We start from the raw sequence: 26,119 nt of genomic DNA, 5'->3' as shown, positions 1-26,119 counted from the left end.
GGTAATTAAAACAGGCATCTACTTCGTACTTACTACTTCTATAATAAACTTTTCTTCTTTTACTACTACCTCTATTATAAACTTATAAAATTTTCCTGATTTTGTACTTTTTTGTACTTTCGACACACCAGAAATAGTCTGACGTCATTATGTAACAGAATCAATGATAATTATTTACAAAGCAGACGACCTCGCCGATTTCACTATAAATGTTACCGTCGCTTAACGTCGAGATATTCGCAAAAATCTTCAGTTCGATTTACGTTACGATCGGCGCACGTACATTTTATATACCGTTTGTCGATGATAACTCGTTGTCGATGATTATTTTCAAGTCACATAAGGAAGGAAAATTAATGGAGTAGGTTTAAGTTAAATGATCAATCATTCGGCCACCGTGTCATGGTCGATAACGCTGCTATAAAACAAGTTAAGGTATTGAGTAACAACTTCAGCTACGATAATGAGTAAAGCGACTATTCGATTATTAAAATCATATCGCCGAAACAGAAACGTTTATGAATGCCTCAGAAACTAAAGACGAGCGACGGTAACATGTATGGGGGAAAGTTATTCAGAATGTTATTCAGCTTATTGAAATCGGTGAGGCCATTCGATTTGTAAATAATTAGAGCAGATTGGGGACTATCGATACGTTTTTCAATTTCCTACGTAAAAAACGAAAGACGAGCTTACGCTTCAACATAGGGTGCACTCTGTAGATCAAGTTAGATTACGATTGTTTCAAGTGAATTTATCAATCTGAAATTATTTTATTATAGAAACTACATTTTCGTGCCGAGAAACATAAGTTTCGACTTCATTCATATAAGGTTTTTATGAACTGTCATTAAGTTTACGTGAAAATGCGCTCGATATTACACTTACGCGCCAACTCTCGATACTTTCAGTTTCGGGTTAAACGTTGTTAAAATACTGATTAGAAGTGCTATTCTTGAAGTTATTAATGGAAATAAACCAATAAGACTAAAAAGTTCAAAATTGATAAATTGACATTATCTCGATACGTAGTTAACTATAAATTAACGAAAATACAGTTTTTCTTTTTATCAAAATTTCGTAATATTTACAGACGAAGAAGAAAAATTACTTGCAGTATATCTATTATCTTCGGCAAATTTTGATTATGGTCTTCCACCAGTTGCAGCCAAGAAATTTGCATTTTATTTGCATTATTTGTGGAAGAAAATAAGTAAAATATTCCCCAAAATTGAATAAAAAATGTTGGTTTCGAGCCTGTATGTTTCGGAACGCTCAGCTCTTTGTATTTCTAAAGCAATTAGTATAAGTAGGGCGACTGCATTTAATAAACATAATGTGTCCCATTTTTATGAAAATTTGCGAATAATAATTGAAAAAGACTTTTGGTCCAGAATCGGTGTACGACGTAGACGAAACTGAAATGACCACAGTACACAAGCCACGGAAAGTAATAAGCTGCAAAGGACGAAAACAATTTTTCAAAACCAGGTCTTCCAAACGTAGTTTCTTTAGTCACAGTAAGTCGAGCAATTTATGTTTTAGGAAATTCCATTGCCCCATTCTTCATTTTCCCTACGCCAACTGGACTATACTACACAAGGAGCACCCTCCTCCAGGTTCTATGGCAGTGAGACATGATAGTGAGTGGCTGACAGCGGAAAATTATACTAATTATCTCAAATCATTCAGCATGGTAAAATGCACTAAAGGTGGAAAATGTCTTCTCGTTTTTGATTCGTTCAACCGTAAAAGTCACATCTCTCTGCAATGTATTTTTCTTTCCCAAGATAATGGAACAATGCTACCTACACTACCACCACGCACTACCTACCGCCTTCACTCGTTAGATGTTTCAGTTTTTGGTCCATTCGAAAAATTTTACCATGAACAAGCAGATTTATGGATGCTTAATCATCCTGGCCAAACAATAGCATTACGAAATATAGCAGAATTAGCCTGACAGGTTTATAATCGACCATTTACGCCAACTAATGTTATGAGGACTAAATAATAAGCGTTTCCTGAATCTATCGAAGCTATGCAATAACCGGGAAACACCAATTTCGTTGTCGCACGTCTATCCTCTAATTTTAAATATTCTGGCGATATAAACTTATTTAATTTCTTGAGGTTGAGAATAAATCTGTATATATCGCATCTTTCGTTAGTAACAATATAATAGCCTTTTCGCGATTACTAATTTCCGCGTTTGATTTAAGATTCACTTTTGGAGAATGTTCCTGGACTTCCTTCGAATGAAATATTATTCTGTAACCTCGAACACAATTCAGGACAAGCTTGTCTCGAGTTATTTCTTGCCAGTCCGACGAGAAGTATTTTAATCCGGCAGAGATACGTACGTTTATTTGGTTTCGCTCTTGGACTTGGATTCTCGATCACTCTGTCCCTTTGGGTAGTATTGTTACCTGTCGGTCTGAATAATATCTAGGAACTCCTCTGGCCTCGGTTGTTTGATGATGCTGTCTGACTGGTAAGTGGCCTTCTCACCAGCAAGCTTTTGTAGTTTACATTCTGTTTAACGTTTGGCTAAGTAGCCTTGTTGCTGGTTGATTCTTTACATTTTGGGATAATTTTTCTATTGCTTTGGCTTCTTTTGTTTTGTCCAACTAGCTCCAAATAAAAATTCTTCTAATGAGTATTAAAGTTTACAACAGATTTTATTTGCTTGCTAATTCCTGGGAGTATAAAGATTTTTATAGATTTACGTTCATTGTGATGAATCTGTATTACTAATTTAGCGGCATTAATCTTTGAACTAGAATTAGTTTTTCTATATAGAATTTGGCATTCGTTAACATTAAAAAGCCTGAGTCTATCGCTATGAGGATTGATGTGGCTAATTGTTTATTATCCAACATACACGTGTCTTTTGATTTGAAATATTTTGCCAATAAGTCATCTTTAATTTTCCTGCAGATCCTATTAGCCGTCCAGTAATTGCATCTTGATTTTAATGACGGATGAAAATCAATCTTCCATCTCCAGAATTTCCTCACTCAACATTTGCATTTGATCCTGGCTCGTCTGGTCCTCTGGTGGAATATTCTCTTCTTCTGTTATAAAGTTACAGATAAATATTGTCGTTAACCGTGTCACTATTTTTTCCAATATTGATTTTATTAGTTTGCCCACAAGCTATGTTCCTACTTGTTTTGCTATTCGTGCAAATTCATTAGATAAGACTAACCTGCCGTACAAGCTCATTAGTTCATCAGCTCACAGGTAGCCTGCATTAACACTAACCTTACCAGGTCCGGTCAAATCATCGGTTTCAAAATTTAATTTAAAATTGTACATTCATTGTTATTTTTTTTATTCGTCTAATTTTATGTAAATTCTTATATGATCTGATTAATCAATTTCTCAATTCGTGCTAATATGAAATTTTATGTAAAATCGGATGAACAGAAGAAATAACGGTGAACGTACAATTTTAAATTAAATTTTGAAACCGGTGATTTGACCGGGCCTGGTAAGTTTAGTGCTCAACCGTAACAGGAAATTCGATTTAGCGATGTTAAGCTTCTAAAACAGGCGGATAAGCCATCGATACAACGTCTTCTCGTTCGTCACGTGATGTAGATGGACTATCTGTTTCGTTCTGTAAATCGTTCAATTTCTTCTGCACTTTGGACAATTTCCTGCATAATTTCTTGTCTACTACTAATCTTATCTGCGTCTCTTTGGCATTATTGGGTTACAAATCGTCACTTAGAAAGAAAGGAGGAGAGGAATACTTAATACACTCTCAAACACGTGTAATATCTAAAGCACAAAGAAAGCATACGAAGGGCAACATAGCTGAATCTGGCTGACTTTTCTTTTGTTTTACATTGTGGTATCTAGGGAACAAGAAGGAACTAAAATAATCTTGAGAAGGAGGCCTAAAATACAGTTAACACTATACAATTAAAAAATTACCACCGATATGAGACTCGACTATCGCAGTTCTATTGGTAAAGTTTGAAACAAATTTGGAAATATTCAATATAGAAGTTACGAGATATCTGGAGCAAATATTTATTTTACAGAGGTCAGAAAAGTATTTTGATAGTGGATTAGCCATTATATTAATAAACCATAATTTTCAGTGGGATCATATTTAACATTTATTATAACGTACTTATATACTTAATATATACCTCAGATAGCTATTATGCTGAATACAAATTTTTTACTAAATATATCTTAGCAATAAATATTTTAGAATATTTAGAATATTTTGTATATACATTTCCAGATTGATTTTAAATTTTACCAATACAATCATGACAATCGTATCTCATTACACTGCTAGTGAAGCCTTAAAATATTTCATGTGAAGTCCAGAAAATTTCTTTAGTAAGTAATTATATATAGTCATAGAAAATTGAAATCTTTTCGGTGCAGCATCACTCCTGCAAGCGAAACGTCCGGGATTTCCTGAGAAAAGAGACTTTTACTTTCAATTGTTTAAGATTGACGTATATTAAAACTTTATTTTATCTAAATAAAGATGGTAGAGCAAGATAGTTTATTAAAAATATTTAGCCTAAAAAATTTTCCTGTTCCAAAGTTTAGACATGTAGTAACAAATTTCTAAAGCGTACATCTCCCTCCTAATTATTCTATTGCGATTTATTATCATTAAGCAGCTGTACAATGAAAATAAGTAGTAAGATCATGTAATAGACTGTTCCTAACAACGAAACGCAAGATTTCAATTACTGTAAAATTCATTCGAAAATTTAATATAAAAACAGAACAAATTTTGAAGTGATATATTTATATGAGGATGCTTGGGTCGTGTGGTTCGAATGACGAGATAACTCGCCGTTGAAACCGTCAATTGTATTTAAATTAATAAATAAATAAATAAATACAGACAATGTTCGCTAAGATGCTCATCCTAACAGATTTGCTAAAGACAGTGTAATCGCTAACAAGACCGTTCGAGACTGATAACTAAACTCGTTACGATCGCGTTCGTTTATTTATACCGGTCGAGGGAGAGCCGGAAAATTTAAATTCGAGTTTATTTGACGGTTGCATGTAGCGGCGACATTGTTTTGCCCGGAGTTTATTTTTTATTACATTATGTGTATCCTAACGATATTGACACTCCGAGGCAAAACAACATGATTCGAATTGTCCTCTAGCTCATGAGCCGCTACATATGCATAAATTATATAAAAGTAATAGTGTTTTAAAATGTAGAAATAATTAAAAATAATATATACTGTTGGTATTTACAAAAGTGAAGCACGGCCCTGATTTGGATAGAAGAAAATATTATAGTATATTGTTATCACATAGCAAATAGTTATTCTCATTACATAATATTCTATTAGATATGGATCTGAGGTCATTATGAGTGTCGTGATGGATAATGAAAGTACACTAGAATATGTTCAACAATAACAACTAGTTTATTATCGTGTAACAAATAACGCTCGCAGTAAATGTCGCTTGACGGGTAGCAAAGGTAACCGTCGTCGGTTTCGTTTCGCATAGACACAAGAGTCGTTTCGCAGCTCAGAACGGAATGATCCCTTCTGAGAACAAACGAATTCTTCCCTTAGGTGCCCATCGATATCCCGACTAGGACGTACTTATTAGATGTGCCACGGCAGTTGCCACATATGTGTTCTTCCGAGGATTTGGCGGAAGAAGCATAGGGATATCGATGGTACAACGGGCACGTCGATGTTGCCCTTTTGGCGGCCTAACGCTTTGTATTACGAAGCCGACGGAAAGTTCCGTGGCGGGTGCCGTTTATCGTTTATTTTACAAATGGTGTTGATCCATTTTCCTTTGTTTTGAAACATTTGTACAGTTTATATACAATACTTCCGCGTCTCTATATGTTTAAATAGATGTAAATTTATTATAAAGATATCTTTTTTGGGAATTATCTGACCAATTTCTTTTCTCAGAGTCATGTATAGACTGTACCACTTCCAAAATTAATAAATTGTGCAATCGAAGAATGCTTGTAGAAGACACAGCAAGTGTTTTGATTTTTTATTGGAAAATGTTCTGCATATCAATGAGAATACTATGGTATAGAATATAAATGCAAATTCTCTTTTTGAATAGTTACTAATTGGCACGCGATAGCAAATTTTCCCAAGATGAAGAATACACCCGAAGCCTTAGAAGCAGTAGTCGTGAACTTCAAACAACACCTACGTGAGTTAAAAATCACCGGCGAATCCCTGCTAGATACCGTTCTTAATGGAATGCTTATTTCCCAAATTAGTGGAAACATCGTCAACAAGTGGGAACTTACCCTAACCGATAGGAAAATGCCACCAGTCGAACATTTACTAGCCTTTTTAGAAAAACGAGCTAGCTGTGGCAAGTTGAGCCGCACAGTGACTCCGTTAACAAAAGAGACGACCACGCGCAATCGCCCGCGACAACTCTTCCCGGAGCCACGCTTTCATAACATCAGAGACTAGGTCAACATGTCACACATGCAAAGGGTATCACCCTATCTGGAAGTGTACCACCTTCAAGGCCAAACCCGTGAGCAGTCGCCTTACGGAAGTTAAAGAAGCATCGTTGTGCTTGAATTGCCTGAGGAAAGGACACTCGGTGCGAGAGTGTAAGGCCAGATTCTGTTATGTGTGCGGACGACGGTATCACACGATGCTGCATCAGGAGAAGCAAGACACAAGTCCGGGCTCCTCAGCATCAAGTCGAAGCTCTTCTTCGTCAAGCACACGATCGGACACATCTTCGTCACCAAGAAGTCCTTGCAGGTCATCTAGAACACCCGGTTCGGGGAAAACACAAACGGATGCGTGCTAACACTATTCACTTGCCACTGGATCCGGCTCTAAGGACCATGAACATTCGCACGTTCGCGGGGAGACGCGATCTCGAAGAAGCGCGTCAACGAGAGTCGTAAATTTCCGATACGATTGACTAATCGACGCCACGAATCGTACGATCCCTTATTTCTTGTGGGATAATAAGGGTGATTAATTGAAATAACGCTGCGATTAACAGGTTACTATATATATTTAAACGATCCAACAACTTCGGTGTTATACCGGTGAGACTCTTTTCGTGTCGTTGCGTATGATGGTGTCGACTGACTGTATTCGCGGGAGATCGACCGAACACACTGTTGAAGACTTATTGATGACTGGATGAGAACTTGCTCGAGAGTGGTGACGACTCGATCGAGAGTGACTTGATGATGACTGCTTGAACACTTGCTCGAGAGTGGTGACGATTCGATCGAGAGTGACTTGATGATGACTGCTTGAACACTTGCTCGAGAGTGCCTGATTTGCTCTTGTGGTGTCTCGGAGGAAAGCTTGGTGTGGGTGTGCCCTTTGACCGAAGAACGCGGATTCGTTGTTTACACTTTTCGTCCAGGAAGTGAGAGTAACGATCCGCGATGCCGATTGGTTATGACCCACTCTAATGAACAGGATATTAAGAAGTCTCCCACCAACGTAGAGCGGGGGTGACTTTGTTCCTAAGGAAAAACAGTCTTTTTCGATGGGCATATGTTCGCTTTTCCCATCTGGCGACTGTCCGCTTTCTCCGTGATTTTTAAGAGCGCCAAGGACTTTTCCAAGACCCAGTCATCAACTGAAAATACTTATAGAATCAGAAAATTCTTCAAGACAAGCAATTTGATTGGCAAACATGTGTGGAGACAATGAAGCTAAAGTTAACGCTTTATGGCGGGTCCTTGGGTCTATTGAGAATCGGGAAGACTGTAGTTTGGCCGTTGGCTGCCAGGTAGCGAGGGATGGAGGGCAGATGTCCCACGTGACGTAACGCTAATAATGCTAGAAGGTGTCACAACGTCTTTTCTATAGAAAAAAAATAATAAATGAAAATGTAAGTGCCAATAAACATTAGTTAATTGAATTTTGGCTTTTGTCTGCCATTTATCTAAACGAATGGAACATTTAGTTTTATTTCCAACTAAGAGCTGGCACATCCAAGGTTTTCTACACATACACTTCTCTTCTTCGTGAATTTGGACTACATTAATTTTCTTTTCCTCCTGCAAAACTTGTTTTTTGGCACTTACAATCTTTTTCACCAACACTCTACGATTCATTAAATTTTAGTTATTCAAAATTTATATTTTACGTTTTAATCCACTGTCCTCTATAATTATCTATACGCGATATTTGAAAATAAATAGAATAAAATTAAATGAATTAGAGTCATTCTAATATTATTGTGTTAGATCGCAGTGAACATATCTCTATTACCATAAAAAATATTAATGTTAATGCGACGTTATCCATTGAAAAAAGAAAGCAAGATGCCAATAATATGTAATACTTTCTTCAAAGTAACTATTATTAATTTAATAACACTGAACTTAATATAACAACTTAATTTAAGCATAATAATAATAATTTAATAAATGTAACAATAATTCACAAGTATATTTCTGAAACGCATAATTTGTTCACGTTATCATTTGTTTTGATTATTATTGGTTCCTCGATTGTTTGGATAGGCTACAGATTACAGGAAATGGGCTTAAATCCTACTTTGAAAATAAAGGATTATGCAATTTCATTTCTTAACCAAATTTTCGATTAATCGAAACAAACGAATACTTTATGATTTAAATTATAAATTATTTATAAATAAGAAGTTCATATTAAAGTATATGTAAATTTTTCCATTCTAAAATTTTTTCAAAATAAATGGTCCATATAATATTTTATTATTATTATCATTATTATATACTGATATTAAATAACTAAAGGAACAAGATTTCTTCAAATAATCGGTGATGCTTAAACGACAGATCGAGACGAATAGCAAGAAACGTTAGAAATTGCTGCACCTCTTAGCTACCACCAGTAAAGCAGAATTTTCAGGTAAATTTTCAGAATAATATAGTTCAACATTGTTAATAATGCTAAAGTAATCAAAGTTTCCATGTTTCTAGAATAGTTGGATGAAGTAGGTTTGTGCAGAGTATTTATTGTGCTTGTACCGTGTTTCGAAAATCTTTCGATGCCTGCTACAAGAACATAATTTTTTCTTTTATTCTACATTATTTACAATTTACTCCTTAACATGTAGGACAATAAGAAAATCTGTCGTGGAGATTTGGCGTAACCAGAGATATCATCCGGCAGTGATACTCTTGTAGTTCCTCGTGGCTGATTTTTGCTAATTTTAGCTTCCTGCTTCTATTGTTCGTGGCAAGTCAATTGGCCACCGTCTGTTTAGCCTTCCTCTTACATTTAACGACTTATTTATTTCCGTGATCATTTTGTGTTTGTTGTTCTTGATGCTTTGACGACAGAGCGTTGATAACCTACGTATCTCTTTTGTGATGAAACGAATTTTGAGATCATTATGGAGAATACAGTTTGAGACGTACCAAGCCGAATCTGTTATTCCGCGAGTATTTCACTGTATATATGTAATAAAACATATGAGACTCCACTTAAATAATCAAAGTTGGTCTTCAAAGGGCTTCTCAAAACCAATCAATCGTGCAAATCATGCAAATAAAATATAATAAAGGTAAGCATGATTCGCTCTCGTTTGTAACCTGTAATTTTCGATCGAAATATTTATCTGCACTTTTCATAAGCACATACACAATTACACATTCAATCATAAATAAAGGTATCGTTATCTAGATTATCTTGCCCTATAAAATCATACGTAAAAGAAGAAGGGATATATTTCATCTCTTTATGAAATACAACGTTTGATAATTGTAAACAGATACGATTTTGATTTTAGTTCTTAAAATGGTCATGTGTACCATTTTATACAAATTTATTGTAAATAGTTGTTACAAAGAGGCGAATTTTCTGCTTCACCTCCATTTCCTATACCTGGTTTTTCAGCTACTCACATTAATATTCAGACACAGCGTTATCTATGTACTTATTGCTTTGTGTAAGAGGGCATGTTACTTATGCTACGAAAATACGAACCGTTTATTGTAGCTTGAAAAATGTTTCAAATAAAACATCTCATTTTCACGCTACCCTAATATTTACTTATTGCATTATTTGTTTACGTTCTGCAATTTAACAAATCTTAGAAATAATTCGAACTGCGAAACAGATTTATTTTGTATAATTAACGTTAGAAGAAATTGGCACTTACATTTTTATGATATTCCAAGAAAAACATGTTACTGAAAGGAAAGAATACTAACTTCATAAATTATGTAATTTATTATAGCTTGTAATTTGTTATAAAGAAAAAGATAAAAATTAACGTGAAACTGAATAATCGTTAATGTTAATTACAGCAAATTGTTCGACCGTTCGCGGAGAGACGCGACCGCTAGGAAGCGCGTCAACGGGAGGCGCCACCAAATGGTCGATCCCCTATTTCGTTTAGGATAATAGAGGTGGTTGAATAAATATAACAGTGGATTAACAGGGCAAAGATATTATGTATTTCCAACAACTTGCCTCGCGGAGAATATAAATGGTAAGTAACGATGTCGAAGTGCAATGTCGTTTACAATAAAGTTAGAAGTATTTGACTCGAAATGTTACTAGCAAGACCACGATGTTAATCGTAGTAGGAGTGACTTCCAAATAGTGAATTACGGTGTCACCGATTATAGCGATTTGACAACTAACTTTCGGCTGTCGTGTTATTTTGGAGGAAAGCTCGTTATGGGTGTTGGTCGCCCCACCACCAGTCGCTTGCGGGTGGAAATGACCGTTGAATATGGGAAAAAACCCTACTTTTATTCATACCACTTTTATTTATACCACTTAGCGGCCTTAACGATAAAATCAAAATGCTTAGGTTTATGACAGTTTCTTAGGACTATCGAGGTCCGACTTATTATATTTACCAACAATAGAAAAAGAAAAACTAATACCGGATAATCAATTTGGATTCAGGAATAAACACTCCACAATAGAACAAATGCATAGACTCGTCAATGAAATCTTACAGGCATTGGAAACAAAACAATATTGCACGGTACTATTTATTGACATTGAAAAAGCATTTGACAAAGTTAACCATGAAAAACTTCTTCAAACTATGAAAAAGCAATTTCCAGAACAAATCTACAAATTACTCAAATCTTACTTAAACAATAGAACCTTTGTAGTAAAAATAAATGACGCATATTCTGAAATTAAGGATATCAAGGCAGGAGTACCGCAAGGAAGCGTCCTANNNACAAAACTCTAACGTTCGCGGACGATACGGTCTTACTAACTAGACACGCAAATCCAGAAACGGCTGCCGCACTACTACAAGAACACATTACAAAAATAGAAAAGTGGCTGCAAAGCAAACAAATAAAAGCGAACACCAGTAAGTGCAATCACATAACATTTACGCTTAGAAAAGGAAAAACACCAGACATCTAATTAAATGGCGCCCACATAGCACAAACAAAGTATGTCAAATATCTAGGAATACATTTAGACACACGCCTTACATGGAAGCATCACATAAAATCAATAACAAACAGAATACGTGAAAAAATGAAGCAGATGTACTGGTTAATCAATAGAAAATCTAAATTAAACATAATGAATAAACTAAATATATACAAAACAATAATCAAACCAATCTGGACATACGGAGTCCCACTATGGGGGATGGCAGCAATGAGTCACACAAATAAAATAGAAACAGAGCAAGCAAAAATCTTAAGGACAATAGTTAACGCTCCATGGTACGTCAGAAATGAAGATATACGAAAAGACTTAAAGATTCCAACAGTTAAAGAGGAAATCGTCAGATATGCAAAAAAGTATAAAGAAAGACTTGCAACACACCCAAATCAGCTGGTTGCTGAAACGAATAAAACAATAATAGAAAGAAGACTGAAGAAGAAGCATCCTGCAGACCTCATAATAGAACAGTAAACAACCTGGAAGATGGAGTCCCGCTGGGGGTAACCATCCACATGCTATATTTTATCAAAAATTAAATTATAATATTTTACCAAATGTCCTAATGGACAAATTGTAAAATGTAAACAAACAATAAATAAAAGAAAAAACTTATTATATTTGTACAGCTAGTGGCCGCCTCGATCGAGGGATGGATTCCGGGTTACGCACAGAGTCACTAGACGTAACACAGGTATTATTAACGATATGAAGAAAAGGACGGCTTTTTTTTCGTTAGAAATCCACTATACAATTGAACGTTACTATTAAAAAGAAATTGTTTACCCGTTCTTAAATTATAAGTAATTCACAGTTATATTTAAATCGCCTCTCATACGAGACAAGAGGTGCAGAAATATCCTACATCTTAATGTTCATATGAGTAAGTGTAGCTATAGAAGATAGATCCAATTGTATTACTTTCAAGATGCGTACTCAAAATCAAACGAATCTAGTCCGATGCCGAGTGCTAATTGGATACTGTAACCGCTTTCCTGCAACTCGGCAATTAAGACGTCGGAAAGGTGTAATAAAGAACAGTATCTCTTTTGATACGTGAGGTATAGCGTGTTAATAGCGTGGAAACGTATCTATGGCTTAGCCCACGCAAATCATTTTCTATGGAGACAACTAATGGGATTACATAGGAGGCACTTTAGATATACATACAGTTATGAACAAAAGTATTAGGGCAACTAGATATTAATTATATAGCTACAAATAAATCAAATAAAAAATATAGTATTCGGTTAATTTTTATATAAATAGTAATTACAGAGTTTATATTTTTAAAGGATTATAAATATTGCGTTTTAATTGTTTACGTAACAAAGTAGAAATAAAATATGCAATAACAGCTGTTTTCATCGAAACAAAAATATTGATACGCTTAAAAAATCTTGCTTTGTCCTAGAAATTCCTTAGGGATTTTCATTTGTCTGTGATTGTCAATGATATACATTTGCCTTTATTCAGACATCTATTTTCAAAAGAAAATATTAAAGAGTACGAAATGAGTTGCGGAATTCAAGAAACGACTGTTGCTGAACGAAAAATAATAATAAATTTATTTAAACAAAAATATTCGTATTCCACGATTGGGAATATAATTGGACGGCGTTTCGCCATTAGAAGAGTAATTAAGCGATTTTCACGCGAAAAAAGATGAAAATGACTAATAGTATAAAGTATAAGTAGATATATATATGTATATAATTAAAATGAAAGTGTGTCAATACTTTTGTTCGTGACTGTACGTTGCGGAGCTTTGACATTAGAGTTTTGCAATCGAAAATGACATTGCTATATACGAACATAGAGATTGAAGCCTGTTATTTTTAATAACGTGAACAACTTATCGTTTCACGCACTGCTAACTTTCCATGTATGTCTGTTTCTAAATGTAACCTTACTTGGCGAATAAAAACTAAACTAATACTAAACTTATAATCTCATAATTGTCCATTATCTTCTCTTTTCTTTCCTATTCACGATAGGAAGAAAGGAACACATGGGAACTCCTTGCATTTGTACCATAAAATTGAAACTTGATTTTTACTTTGTAAAGTCTGGGGAGTTTCGATTATCTCGAAACACGAAATTGGTGACAGTCTGATTGCTTGTGTTTCTTCTTTCTTTTCCGATAAGTATCCAGCTATTTTATCAGGAACTAAATTCTTAATAAATTGTTTTCAAAAATAAATTCGTATCGTTACAATATTTTCTGTAAGTTATTTATACAAATTATAATTTACCTGGTTTTGAGGATTTCGAAATACAAAAGTAGCATAAAGTTTCGGATTCCAAGAACCTGGTACTTCTTAAATTTCAAAGGGTTCCAAGGGTTTTGAAGTTTCGAATGTCTCATCCCTAATTTATGTTGTTGCTCGGAAATGTTCAGGCACTTATTCTCTTCCGAGCGACATAATTTAATCGTAAAATATTTGCAACGATTCTGCTTTTCTGGCATTGTTACACTTGTGTATAGTAGAGTATTGTAACGCGATAAAATTCATTTTTAGAAGTTAATGTGTGATAACAAAATTGGCATTCGTAATTATTGAAGCTTATAAAATTATTTTCTCATTGGTAACCTGTTTATCTTCTGGTTGACAAATTTTCCAAACTATGAATATTAACGGATAAAAAAGATTTTTCAATGCTAAGTTTATCAATAGTATACATTCGTTTAACAGGAAACGGTAGAATATTTCACAAGGGATGAAAGTTTTTTTTTTTTTATTATTATTATTAATATAATGTTTATTTTTATTTTACAATTTGTCCAGTGGGACATTAGGTAAAATGTTATAACATATGATTGAATAGCATGTGGATGGTTACCCCCAGCGGGGTACCATCTTCGTGTTTTTTAGGTTATATCCTTTGTGAGATCAGCTGGGTGTTTCCTTTTTAGTCTTCTTTCTATGCAAGAAAATAGAATGAAGCAAAAAATGACAAAGGGAAAGGCCCAAATTATTGTGTCCTTGAATATGAATGTTGTTTTTGGATTACAAGGTCTAGAAACAAATGAGCTATAAGCAGATTTTTATTACTGTTTCCGTGTAACCTTCAGATAGAGTTACACGCCAAGGTTAATTTTTTAATAATGACCTTTGCTACATATAAATGTATCAATGTGCTCCATATCATATTTTATTGTATGTAACACTGCTAGAGTGAGGATCTGGATCAGCATACACTTATACTTATATTTACTTCAATATATATATTTCTATTACAAATTCATCCACGCGTTCCTCTATCAGATAACCTCAACAGAAAGTTATCAAAAAAATGTTTTAACAAAAGTTGCTTGGTTTGAAGATGGACATTTTTTTGCAGATCAAACAGTGGGGATCCCGCTAGGGGTAGCCACCCACATGATAATCAAACAGCTAAAAAATTCTACCAAATGTCCAAATTGGACAAATTGTGAATGTAAAGAATTAAATAAAAAATAAAAAAAACAGTGGGGAAGATTTTTAGGTCAGCAATCCATAGGAGCCATATATGTTTTAATACGTTAATCGATCCTCGTCGGCGTTTCCTATAAAAGATTCTATTGATTTATTTGTATCGAAAAACTATCTTTCAAACTAAACTGAAGATATTTTAACTTTCATTTATTAAATTTAACATAGGAAAGACAAGGCAAGACGTGAAGCGGTGTTCTTGTGTCTACGTTGTGTTTGGCTCTGGGACAAACTATACTCTTGAAACGACAGAAGGTAGAAAAGAATATTACTAGGCGAAATTAAAAGCTTTCGAATGATGTGTGATGCAACGTAAGTGTCTGATCTGAAATGAAATGATGGTGTTTCGAATATTTTAAGATCTTCCTTATTTCTCGAAATAAAACTATACATTTTGTCATACACCAATTGGTTCTGTATAAAACGGTATCGAGGCACTTAGATCGTAGATTAACTAGTTTAAAAGATATTTTGACTTTAATTTAGCAAAACTCTCCTATCGTATGAAAAATCGGGAAGGACAATGCAAAACTCTTGCATTTACATATTTTCCCTTTGTCTTTCATATATCGCTGATGAAATTAATTGACACTAAGCATTTTCAGATACAAGTACCCTAATGATTTTATATAAAGAACTAAAAAGGGTATTGATTAGTATATAAAAGATTTAGATTCTTTCTGAAATCTTAAAAACATTGTTTCTGTAATTTCATCTAATTTTGTCTAATACATTTTCTTCTTTTCCATCGTTTCAGAGCTACAGCTTGTTCCAGTTGCCTGGGACACTCTACATATTGCTAAAGGTTTCAATAAATAGTGTGTGTGCTGATTCGACATATTTAAGGGTTGTAAGTATACGTGTTCTATCATAAATTTATCAAAATATTTGAGTGATTTTGAGTGGTAATATATACCATTTAGTTTCGCGCATATTGGTATTATTTTTGTTTACAAAATGTAATTAATTTCTTATCTTCTTTGGTATCCAAGCCTGTTTGAGAAACTGTTTGACAAAATTGACAATAAATATTAAAAGTAATCTTCCCTTCTATTTCTCTCGAAGTAGTGAGTCTTTTGTAGAAGAGGAATATTTGCGTATTCCAAAGAATATTAATTTCAATAATAGACATCGTTGAAGATTTAACGTCATGGCTATCTACTTTTATTCCGAATAATTTTTCTAATGGCAGGAATTTTTTTTAATCGCCAATGGACTTGTGCTATTATATGATAATAAATAAAGAGGTTGACTTTACGTCGAAAGGATCTGTGTTGACAAGACATTTTTTACTTTCTTCGATAAGCACTATAAGCCTTTCCAGTCCCAGGCTTCTTTTTTAACACCCTGTATACATATAGGCATTTCGTCTATGATATAAGTTCCCATATTAGTATTAAGATAAGATTCATGATACTTTCTGATATAAGAACGAAAATATGTCTTATAATTAAACAATTACAAATTACTAATATTTAAAGAATGCATTGGATACCACAGGCACTCTTGCAATTAAAATAATTCAAGTGTGAGCTTATGTGTATCCTAAATGAACAGAAGGATCTCTGTGTGAAATTGTTTTCTTAAGTTTCTACCTCGTTCCTCCTTCAACATTTTCTTTGAAATTAAATATATTTTTATTAGCAAGTTTTATTTTGTGTTTAATGTGGATTTTGTAACAACTTCATTTAAAGAATGCAGAAAATTTTTAAACGTACGTATGACAAAATATTTTAATTTGAATAGTGAAATTCGTTCGTTTCCACGAGAAAGTTATATCGTCGTGTACTTAAATTGCACGGAATTAGGCTGTTGCGCACCATATACTACTTAAAATATTCTCTTTATCGTAGAAATCAATTTATTAGAATATCTCTAATATACTCGATACCGTTGTATAAAATTGGATTTATTTTTGTGTTTCCTAATTTCGATTTCTATTGAATTATAAAACATCGAACAGACAATTAGTTCGGTGTTTAAAATTTATCTAGAAAGTACACATCTTTCAGTGAAATAAAAGGTACAAATATCGTATTAGTAAAATGGGCATCTACAATTAGTTAGCCTTTAATACATCGTTTTTCGGTATTTTATCGTTAAATAAAGAGGAATTATAATAAATATCGTGCGTGCCAATAAATAATGCGGTTGAGAAGGTATGTGCTTAGTGGTGTGTTACTGTTGAATTAGGCTTCTAAAGATAAAGAATGGGATTTTTCATGGAATTGCAAGTGGTTTGCCTCGATCTATCATTGTAGTACGATGTGATTAATGATATAACATTCAACTGCCAGTCATTATAGCTGTACAGCCTGGTCTATTCTGAATGTCAATGTGCTTTGAATAATCGATGGACATGTTTTAGAGCATCGGTCATGAGTACAGTGCGAATACTAATGCCATTTCTAATCTTGTCTTATCGTTTCCTCTTTCAGTTTTGCGCAAGATGTATAATTCTAGAATTTAATTAAACATTTTATTGTCCGGTGCGAAATTATTTAGCTTTTTTTGTATCGTACATAACAAATTGTTTGTGTACTAAACTCGACCGGAAACAAAGATATTGTTCTAGGGTTTGGTCAGTTAATTAATTACGATTATCCTATTTATAATTGCGTATTAATTCACCAACCATAACGATAACATTATCGGTTAGACGAAGTGGCAGAAGAATCGGTAGAACAAGTTTTATTGCACAGACAGTTATTTTAACTTGACAATTTCAAGTCGACCAAGAAAGTAATTCAAATTCTCAAAAATACTTGTGTTATAACACTTTCTTTCCTTTCCATGAATTTTATCGAAATCATTTACATAAATTCGTTTCGACTAATTTAGACTTTAATTGTTTGATAGGCAGAGCTATACATTTTTGAGATATTCAAACTATTTGTACAGTGGAAGTTCAAATTATAGAAAATGAAACGTCGTACTTACCGTAAAATAAACTCGATATTAGACAGTTGCATATGAAATGGTAAATCTCATAATTTTGTAAATTGATGATTAACATTATCGTTGAATAATATTTATTAAACCTTGAAGCTACAACACAAAAGCCAAACACAAAAGGATCGTTGTATTATCGTTTCATTATAGGAAGTAGATTATGTACGATGAAAAATTTAGTCAAACGTCAAAAGTAGGCCAAGAGATGGACAACAATAATTTATTAAAGATTTTAATCGCATGTAACAGTTATAACTTTTATACGTGTTATGATCATGTATTAAAACACTTTGATTTCGATGTATCGTAATTTGATCAATATATTTTCAAGAAAACTGTAAACGTACAAAATCGGTTACTTCAACAATAACAATCTAATAAAAACTGCGAAGCAAATAGAAATAAGGTTTCAGATCGACTTCAGATCAGAATCATAAATAATATATTGAAAGTTGTTATTTGATAGATATCACTTATCTTTATGCTTCCGTACATTGTAATCAAAAATTATGATTTCAAGGCAAAATAAAACTGTATTTCTATTTACATAAAGGCAAAAGATTTGCCAAAAGACTTGGACTGATGTTGGTTTTTCAATATTGTCCTAACAGCTTCTGAAATTTAGAATTATGAAGACAAGTTTCATCATGGCAAATAGTGAAGATTTTCAAGAATGACATATCAAAAATCGGATACTATTAGCGGTACTGCATTTATTTATTATCGAATTCTTGGTGAAGATTAAATCGATTTAGAAATTTCCAGACAAGATTACAGAGAAATACGGATCCTAAAATTAGAATTATTTTCTACAACGAGCTCACTACTTTTCGTTTAAATAAAAGTTCTATCCTTGATGTTAAAAGGTACTTTTCTACAATTCACACCGTTGTAAGTTAACACAGTTCGAGGATTTGGAGCAAAAGCTGTGTCCAAAAGGAATTTCTTTTCGCCAGCTTAGCAGTTAGCTTCTTCAGGGTATAAAAACGCACTGAAACCTTTTTAGGCGTTTTAGACCCTGAAGAAACTAGCTGCAAGTCGGAAAGAAATTCCTTTCAAACATAGTTTCTAGGCGAAAGCATCGAACACTGCAGTTGTTTACTATCTGAAATAACAATGTCACTAATAGGATCTGCTGTTTGCATTCGTGAGAAAAGAAACAAAAGGCGAAGTAATTGACAAAATAATATTATACCTATTGCAATATCCATTTTCACCATTAATAGCCATAAATTAGTACGACGTTACCATTGATTTAAAACAGAGAAAAACAGAGATAATTGTCCAAGAAATGTAATCTTAAAACACATGGCAATAAGCAAATAAATATTTCGATTCCAGAACATTCAAAATAGCAAAATTCATTTTTTTATTGATACAAGATTTATTTTGTGTACAAACGTTTCTGTTCGCTTCGTTTTATAATAAGATAGTCACGTACGAACTAAAAAATCGATTATTTGTTTCGTTTTAAGGCGTTAAGGCTTATTTCATTCCGCCGATATAAAAAATGTAAATTAAAAAATAATCAAAATGAAAATTAAAGCTCGCAATGTACTATAGATACGTACATTTATGACTCGTAATGTACAAAAGCGTAAAAAATAATTCATGAGATTATACAAGATGCCCCAAATGTAAACGAGCAGACTTCACCAGTATGTTCTATGAGTAAAAATAAGAAAAAGGTGGTGCGTAAATATAGGTCCACGAATGCTTTATTGTTATACTTTACTACATAGAAACAACGTTGATATATATTTCCCTTTCAAAACGCCACCCCCGTTTGGAATGCGAGCTTGACATCGTAGGGAAATTGAGTTTATCACTCTGTGAATTCCATGCTTATCTTGTTTTAGTTCAGTGAATGCACCATTAATCCTTCGTATTAGTTCTTGTCGGACATTGTACGATACACAATCGCGTTCACTGTTACCACAGATAAAAGTCTAACAATGTGTCCTCCTTCATCGATTCATCTTTTACGGTAACGTTCGTCGGTTGCATTTAGGTTTCACATTTTTGTTACAACTTTACTATAAAGCGTCTCCGGACCTATGTTTATGTAACATTTTTTCTTACATCTCACAGAAATGTTGATGAAGCTAGGTGATTTAAAACTGGGTTTCCTGTATACGTAGTAAACAATGTCGTGCAAACTCGACGTTTCTGCATGATTTATGATGCTGGTGTGAATCGATTAGATGAAAGAAGCGTTTCTGTAGACAAACTATGTATTCGGATTCAACAGGTGGATATAGCGTGAGGCACTGTCATACTGTCTTATTACCGCTCCACAGTAACAAGCCATATTACCATTCCATTAACAAAGCAGGGTGTTTTGTGTAACTGGAACTCAGGTCTGACTGACTTGACTCAGAAGCAACCTGTTGCAGCCCTTCTATGAAATAATATTACGTTTTCCAAGAAGCTCGCGTCTAAAGCTAAGTCCACACTGACTAACAATTGTCCGCAGACACGTGACACGACCAATCTGCATTTGTCCTTCAACAGGTTTTTCCGCAGACAGCGTGGGACAATATTCAAGTCCAGAGACAGTTCGGATGATCGATAATTGTCGGTAGATATGCGTCGTCCGGGCTAAAGCCTTGTAAATCGCGCGTCCACGACCAAGTATTTTGTTTCTCACTTTAATGTAAATTTGAATGGCGCTTTTTGATAACACGATATTTCCTACTAAGGCAACGAAAGGCGGAAGTAGAAAATTTGAAAATACATGCTGTTTGTCGAAATAATTGCAAAGTCACGTACCATCCTTTTGTGGATATGTCGCAAAGAATTGTTTGGGATTCAAACAAGGTCAACCTCATTTATCTTCATGGAACTATACATTTTTTAATACATTAATCAATCTATCATGACATTCCTGGTAAAAAATTATTAGCCTATATATTTATATGGGAAAACTATCGCTGAATAAAAATATTTTTAGAAGGGTTGAAAATATTAACAACAAAACATACATTTTCTTTTTTATTGTTTATTTTTAATTTTACAATTTGTCAAGTGGGACATTAGGTAAAATGTTGTAAAAACAAAACATACATGTAGCATTTTATGATAGAAAATGTTTTCGTCATTGTAATATTAATTATTTATATTTATATGATATCCGGCTCCGGAAGTGGATATGTGTATTTATTGTTAAAAAGTCAGGAGTTAAAAAGTTTAAAGTGCTCTTCGAGTACTTGATAGTATTTACGTTGCTTGCTTTTACAAGTATTTATGTTGCTTACACGTCTCACATTACCGTTTTCCAACCAGTGTTTGTAATTAAAGAAGCGCACAATTTCATTCAGAAAATATGCAAAAATGACTAATTTAATAAATCAGTAAACAGTTTTTCAGCGTGAATTTTTACTCGATACGTATGGTTAATTCATTATTTCACGAGCATGATAGATTACGTGTGCAACAGCAGATTGCATATTTTAGTCGATATGGAGATTTTAATGTCACGTCATGCATGCACGAGCGTAACCTTATCGTAAACGTTCAGGTTACCTAGTGAAATGTTAGCAGGAAGTAGTATTTCACGCATGAAACACGCTTTCTAACCTTTCAACTGATGCACGCGTTAAAAAATTTAACTTGCAAATGATAACCTTAACTGAGATCTCGATCTTATTCTGATTGGATAATGTAAACTTTGAAATTTTATATTATTTCAATCTCTCGCCAACATTCTTCTTAAATTTTACCATTCGATTGTACAAATAATTTCTATTGGAAATAAATTATTCGTTCCTTAAATATTTTTATTCTGCCTTGCTAACAATATTATTTACAATAGACTATTATTTATGCATATACTAGTTACTAATTAGCAATTTTTATGCTTGTTTTTAGTTAATTATTAGTACAAATTTAGAATTTTGACATTCGATACTTCTCTAAACATTTGTATACCAATGATATCAATTATAAGTAAAATATCTAATAATTAAACAAGAATATATAATGCAAACTGTACTTTCTAAATTATCTCGTTAATATCGGTACACCTCCCAAATTTTCACTATTTTCTATTCCTTAAGAAATGAGAAATATTTCGAGTTTAATCGCACTGGTCATTAAATGATACAAAGTTCTAAAAACTTATGCTTTGTCCAAAGTACAAAATCAAACGTTCTATTGTACAAAATCGTGTAGAATATATCTAAATTAAAATACTATGTCTTAATAATAGTATTGTCATTATTATCAATGTGGTTTAAATTTCACACTTAAATATATCGTAAAACAGGAAATAATGATTTATATTACATTGTGGATTTTTATACAGATTTATATTTTTATAAACACAACTGAAAAATAAAACTTAAATACAGATTTGTTTCGCTTTCATGTTTATTTGTTCCGTGTATGGTATTAAAACAGGACAATTCAATATTTTCGTCTGGTTAAACACTGTTATTAATTTATCGCTCAGCAATAGCAATAAAAGTAAACATTTAAAGATGAATAATTTGGATTTCATCGCGAAATAAATAGGAAAAGACAGTGAAAGTGAACAAATATTTGTTTTCGGGCAGGAAAATTGCAGATTTATTATTTATGAATAATTACACAGTGAAACAAAGGTTGATAGGATCAACTGTTCTGTATATCGTAATAATTATGTATTTATATTTACTCTACATGTATTCCATTCTTCTTCAAAATACATATTCATATGCAAATATATGTTACATGGTATGTATGTACGTGTAATACGTACTTACCACGCTATACTCATGAGTTATGACCGATTATTAAGGATAGATGCTGTTGCAAAGTTGTATTTACAAATTCTAGATACGTAACCATAGATGCATAATGCATGGTGGTAGTGATTTAAAAGTAGAGCTTAAACTAGTTAATCAAAGATTACATGCTACATTAACTATGTATTAGCTATGTGGTTGTAGCTGTTCTAAGATATTTATCGAAGGGTTTAATATAATTGCAAGACAATTTATCGCGGACGTTATAACTGTTATAACACGTATTTTTTTATAAAGTTATGGTATAAGAAATAATATCTTTAATTAAAGAATTTTGGTTACGAATAACCATTATGAAAGATTATATTTTTTTTTAATTATCAGTAATCATTCTCGATGGCGGGAATTCTAGTTTGATTACAAATAACCAGCATTGATGACACAAATATTTCCTGGTTACATTCGACTATTGTCGATTGTTATTAACATTACAAATAATCGGTACATATTCATTGACAACATGAAAAAAAGAAATTATGAAACTTGTATATATCTCATTAAGCAAAACAGCGATACGAAAATATATGAAACGAAGAATAAAATAAAAGATATTGTAGTATAATATTTTCATTAACATTTGTATTAATATATTAATTGTCAGTAATGTTAATAACAATAGTCGTATGTAAGCAGAAAAATGCTTCGCCGTCGATATTGGTTAACGGTAACCAAACAAACTTTTCGCCATCGATAAAGATTACTGGTAACCAAAAAAAATTCTAATCATTCATAATGGTTATTCATAATCAAAATCATGAAAAATTCAGATTTTTTAATCATTTCATTTTTTCAGAAATTTCTTTAAGATTTATTGATAACTACCTTCCCTTTAAATAAAAATTAGTTTTTACTCAGTGCCTTTTTCCATTAAATGTTTAAAATGATATTATTTTGGATCTCTGATTTATTTTTCATCTTTTCGTAAGCCGACCGTAAATGACGGATAAAGGCCAAATTTGTTAGTCTGTTAGTAGAGTGTCTCGATGCAACTTGACATTTTTTATAAAAAATCATCAACCCATTTATATGAAAAAATTACTAATTTGAAATATCTTAATTCACATGTTTTTTTACACATTCGTTTATAGAAAAAAAACTAAACATAATGTGCTTTTTTTGAAATCATTCAACTTTGATACGTAACATCTTTCGCTACAGATAATATTGACGTACCTAAATCAAAATGATAATGTCAGGTACCTCATTCTATACATATACTATCAGACAAATATAACAAACGATGGCTGCATGCTCGCAAAGCATCATATATTTACTATCAAAGGATATTTTCTTCTTCAAAAATGTCTACAGATTTCGATATTATGCAGCAACTTCTTCCCAGATGAACGACCTTTTAAAAAAATACAGAAGTAACGCGTAACAAGTAAAGAAATCGGCACTTTTTTTCATTTCTTAAACCATACAAATTCATAAAATTTAATAAAATGAAATTATTGGATAAAAGCAAATACTCTCCTATTTTTTAGTATCGAATGGAAATTTTTGAAGCGTTGTTAATATTCATACAATATTCAATATTCATATTTTGCGAAAACAATTTCATATACTAGACGAGAAGTACTTGCCACTACGATCATCCAGTAAATATGTACTTCAGACTCGAAAAAGGAATTTAATCTATTCGGTAGTATTGTTTCGTTTATTATTATCATTACTATTATTATTTTCATTACTATTTTTTTATTATTCTACACACTTGGAACTTTTACGATTGTCTTTCGTGAATAGTACGATACAGTACATCGAATCTTTAATTCTGTTGTAAATATTTAAAGCAAAGATACACAATGACAAATTTTGCCATCAAAAGTATATATATTTATGTTTCCATTTTGAAACTTATTTTCGTACACTATACGTCTTTCCATAGAATATTTTAGAAACTCAAGTTGAAGATATGACCTTGTATATTATATTATCACGATAATAATACACATTTTTTACTTTAACATAGAGAAGAACAGAAACAAAATAAGGTGAACTTTCATGCAAGATATGTCTTGTAGTTGCTGATACAACCACAAAGAGAGTAATTTTAGATGAAAAATAAACTGAAAGTATTTCAGATTACCCAAATAAAGTGTTACAAGCTGCTTTCTTAGAAACCATCAAACATATCGACCTACATTTTTTTAAATTAGCTAGTTCAGAAAGACTTATTTATTAATATACAATCAATTTTTTTTAACAACTGCTAGGAGGACGAAAACACTTCATTTTTTTAAATAGGAAGTAGTGTTAATTTTTTGTTGCCCAAGTTTCTTCTATAAAACTAACAAAACATTTACTTGAATCATTTGTTTTTCACTATATCATTTTTCACTATAATTAAAGATTATAGCAAATTTTATAGCAAAAGTTAAAGTCAATCATATCAAGTATTGCGAGCTACAATAGTTTAATTTTCTTTATAAATCAAGAGTAAAACATAGCAAATCGTCATCAATTAATGTATTCGATTATGATGACGTTAAGCATACGTCAATGTCTATCAACTAAATTGTCTTTTTATGAATTGAATCTAATCTTGTTTTCTATGAGATTAAAAAAATGTTTCAGCTAAATAAAGCACGTGCTTTGAATATTTACAATAAGCGTATTTCAATATGCTACATATTCAATTACAATTCAATTACAATTACACTATTTTCGTATTTACCTCCATCAGTGAAGAATTGAGAGAGCGGCGATAGAGACGATCGTAATGTATAAAGGTATTACGTCAAGTTCTGAAAAAATTCTTGGGTATATATGTAATACACATTAATTATATATTAATGTGATAGAGACATTACTAAAATATAAATTACGAGCAAATCTCACATTATGTAAAAATAGGCACAAGAAAGTACTTGTGTACTTTTACACATTACCTTCCCGTGAAAGACTTTTGGATCCGCCACTGACGTCCATAGAACTTAATATGATCATTCGCAGGATGAGGATAAAAAAGATACTTTTTTTGTGATAATAGAATGGTTGCTATGACGATCGAAACGGCTACAATTAATTGATTTTTTAATGTGTGACGATGAAGTAAGAACTCGTTAACCTTTTCACACGTTTCTACATATGTCACGAAATGTATTATTCATCAACGGAAGTAATATCCACGTGCAAAGATCATGCGAGTCTCTGTTTTCTACACACATACAGTGGCTCCCACTAATCCCAAGCGACTTCAGTCTTTTTGAGAAATTAGAAGGATTAGTTTATTACATGACGTACAAAAATTTTTTTTTACATTGCAATTGGTCGGAATCGCGAAGAAAAACGCAAAGGTCACTTTTATAACTTTTTTATCTATACTTTAGGTTAAGAATCTCTAGATTTTGGAACGAAGGTCGTAGGAAAAATGCGATTTTCATCATTTTTAACTGTTTGCGGTTCACAGCTACGTTAACCGATTTCGATGAAACTTGCAGCACGTGAATGTCTGGTATAAATGTTCAAAGTGCGAAAAATTGTGTTGAGTTCGTCGTCA

At 32.7% G+C, this 26,119-nt stretch overlaps 1 protein-coding gene across 8 annotated transcripts in view; it reads left to right on the top strand.

Moving 5' to 3' along the window:
* The window catches only part of LOC122574515, a 130,179-nt gene that overhangs the window by 91,802 nt on the left and 12,258 nt on the right, over positions 1-26,119 (top strand). Inside the window, exons 1-3 of one of the 8 annotated variants that reach the window (XR_006319078.1) lie at positions 1,545-1,643; positions 15,044-15,130; positions 15,633-15,725. Coding sequence is in view for 1 of the 8 variants with exons in the window: in XM_043742213.1 (XP_043598148.1) it covers positions 1,625-1,643; positions 6,103-6,467 (384 nt within the window). In the remaining 7 variants the exon portion in view is untranslated. Of the gene's footprint in view, positions 1-1,544; positions 1,644-2,238; positions 2,495-6,102; positions 8,307-10,279; positions 10,465-11,136; positions 11,173-15,043; positions 15,188-15,632; positions 15,726-26,119 lie in introns of those variants that run through there. The other 7 variants (XR_006319077.1, XR_006319082.1, XR_006319079.1 and 4 more) reach the window with 7 other exon arrangements.

Source organism: Bombus pyrosoma, linkage group LG13 (genome assembly GCF_014825855.1).
Source record: "Bombus pyrosoma isolate SC7728 linkage group LG13, ASM1482585v1, whole genome shotgun sequence".
Taxonomy (NCBI): Eukaryota; Metazoa; Arthropoda; class Insecta; order Hymenoptera; family Apidae; genus Bombus; species Bombus pyrosoma.
This window is presented reverse-complemented; position numbering and strand designations above follow the sequence as displayed.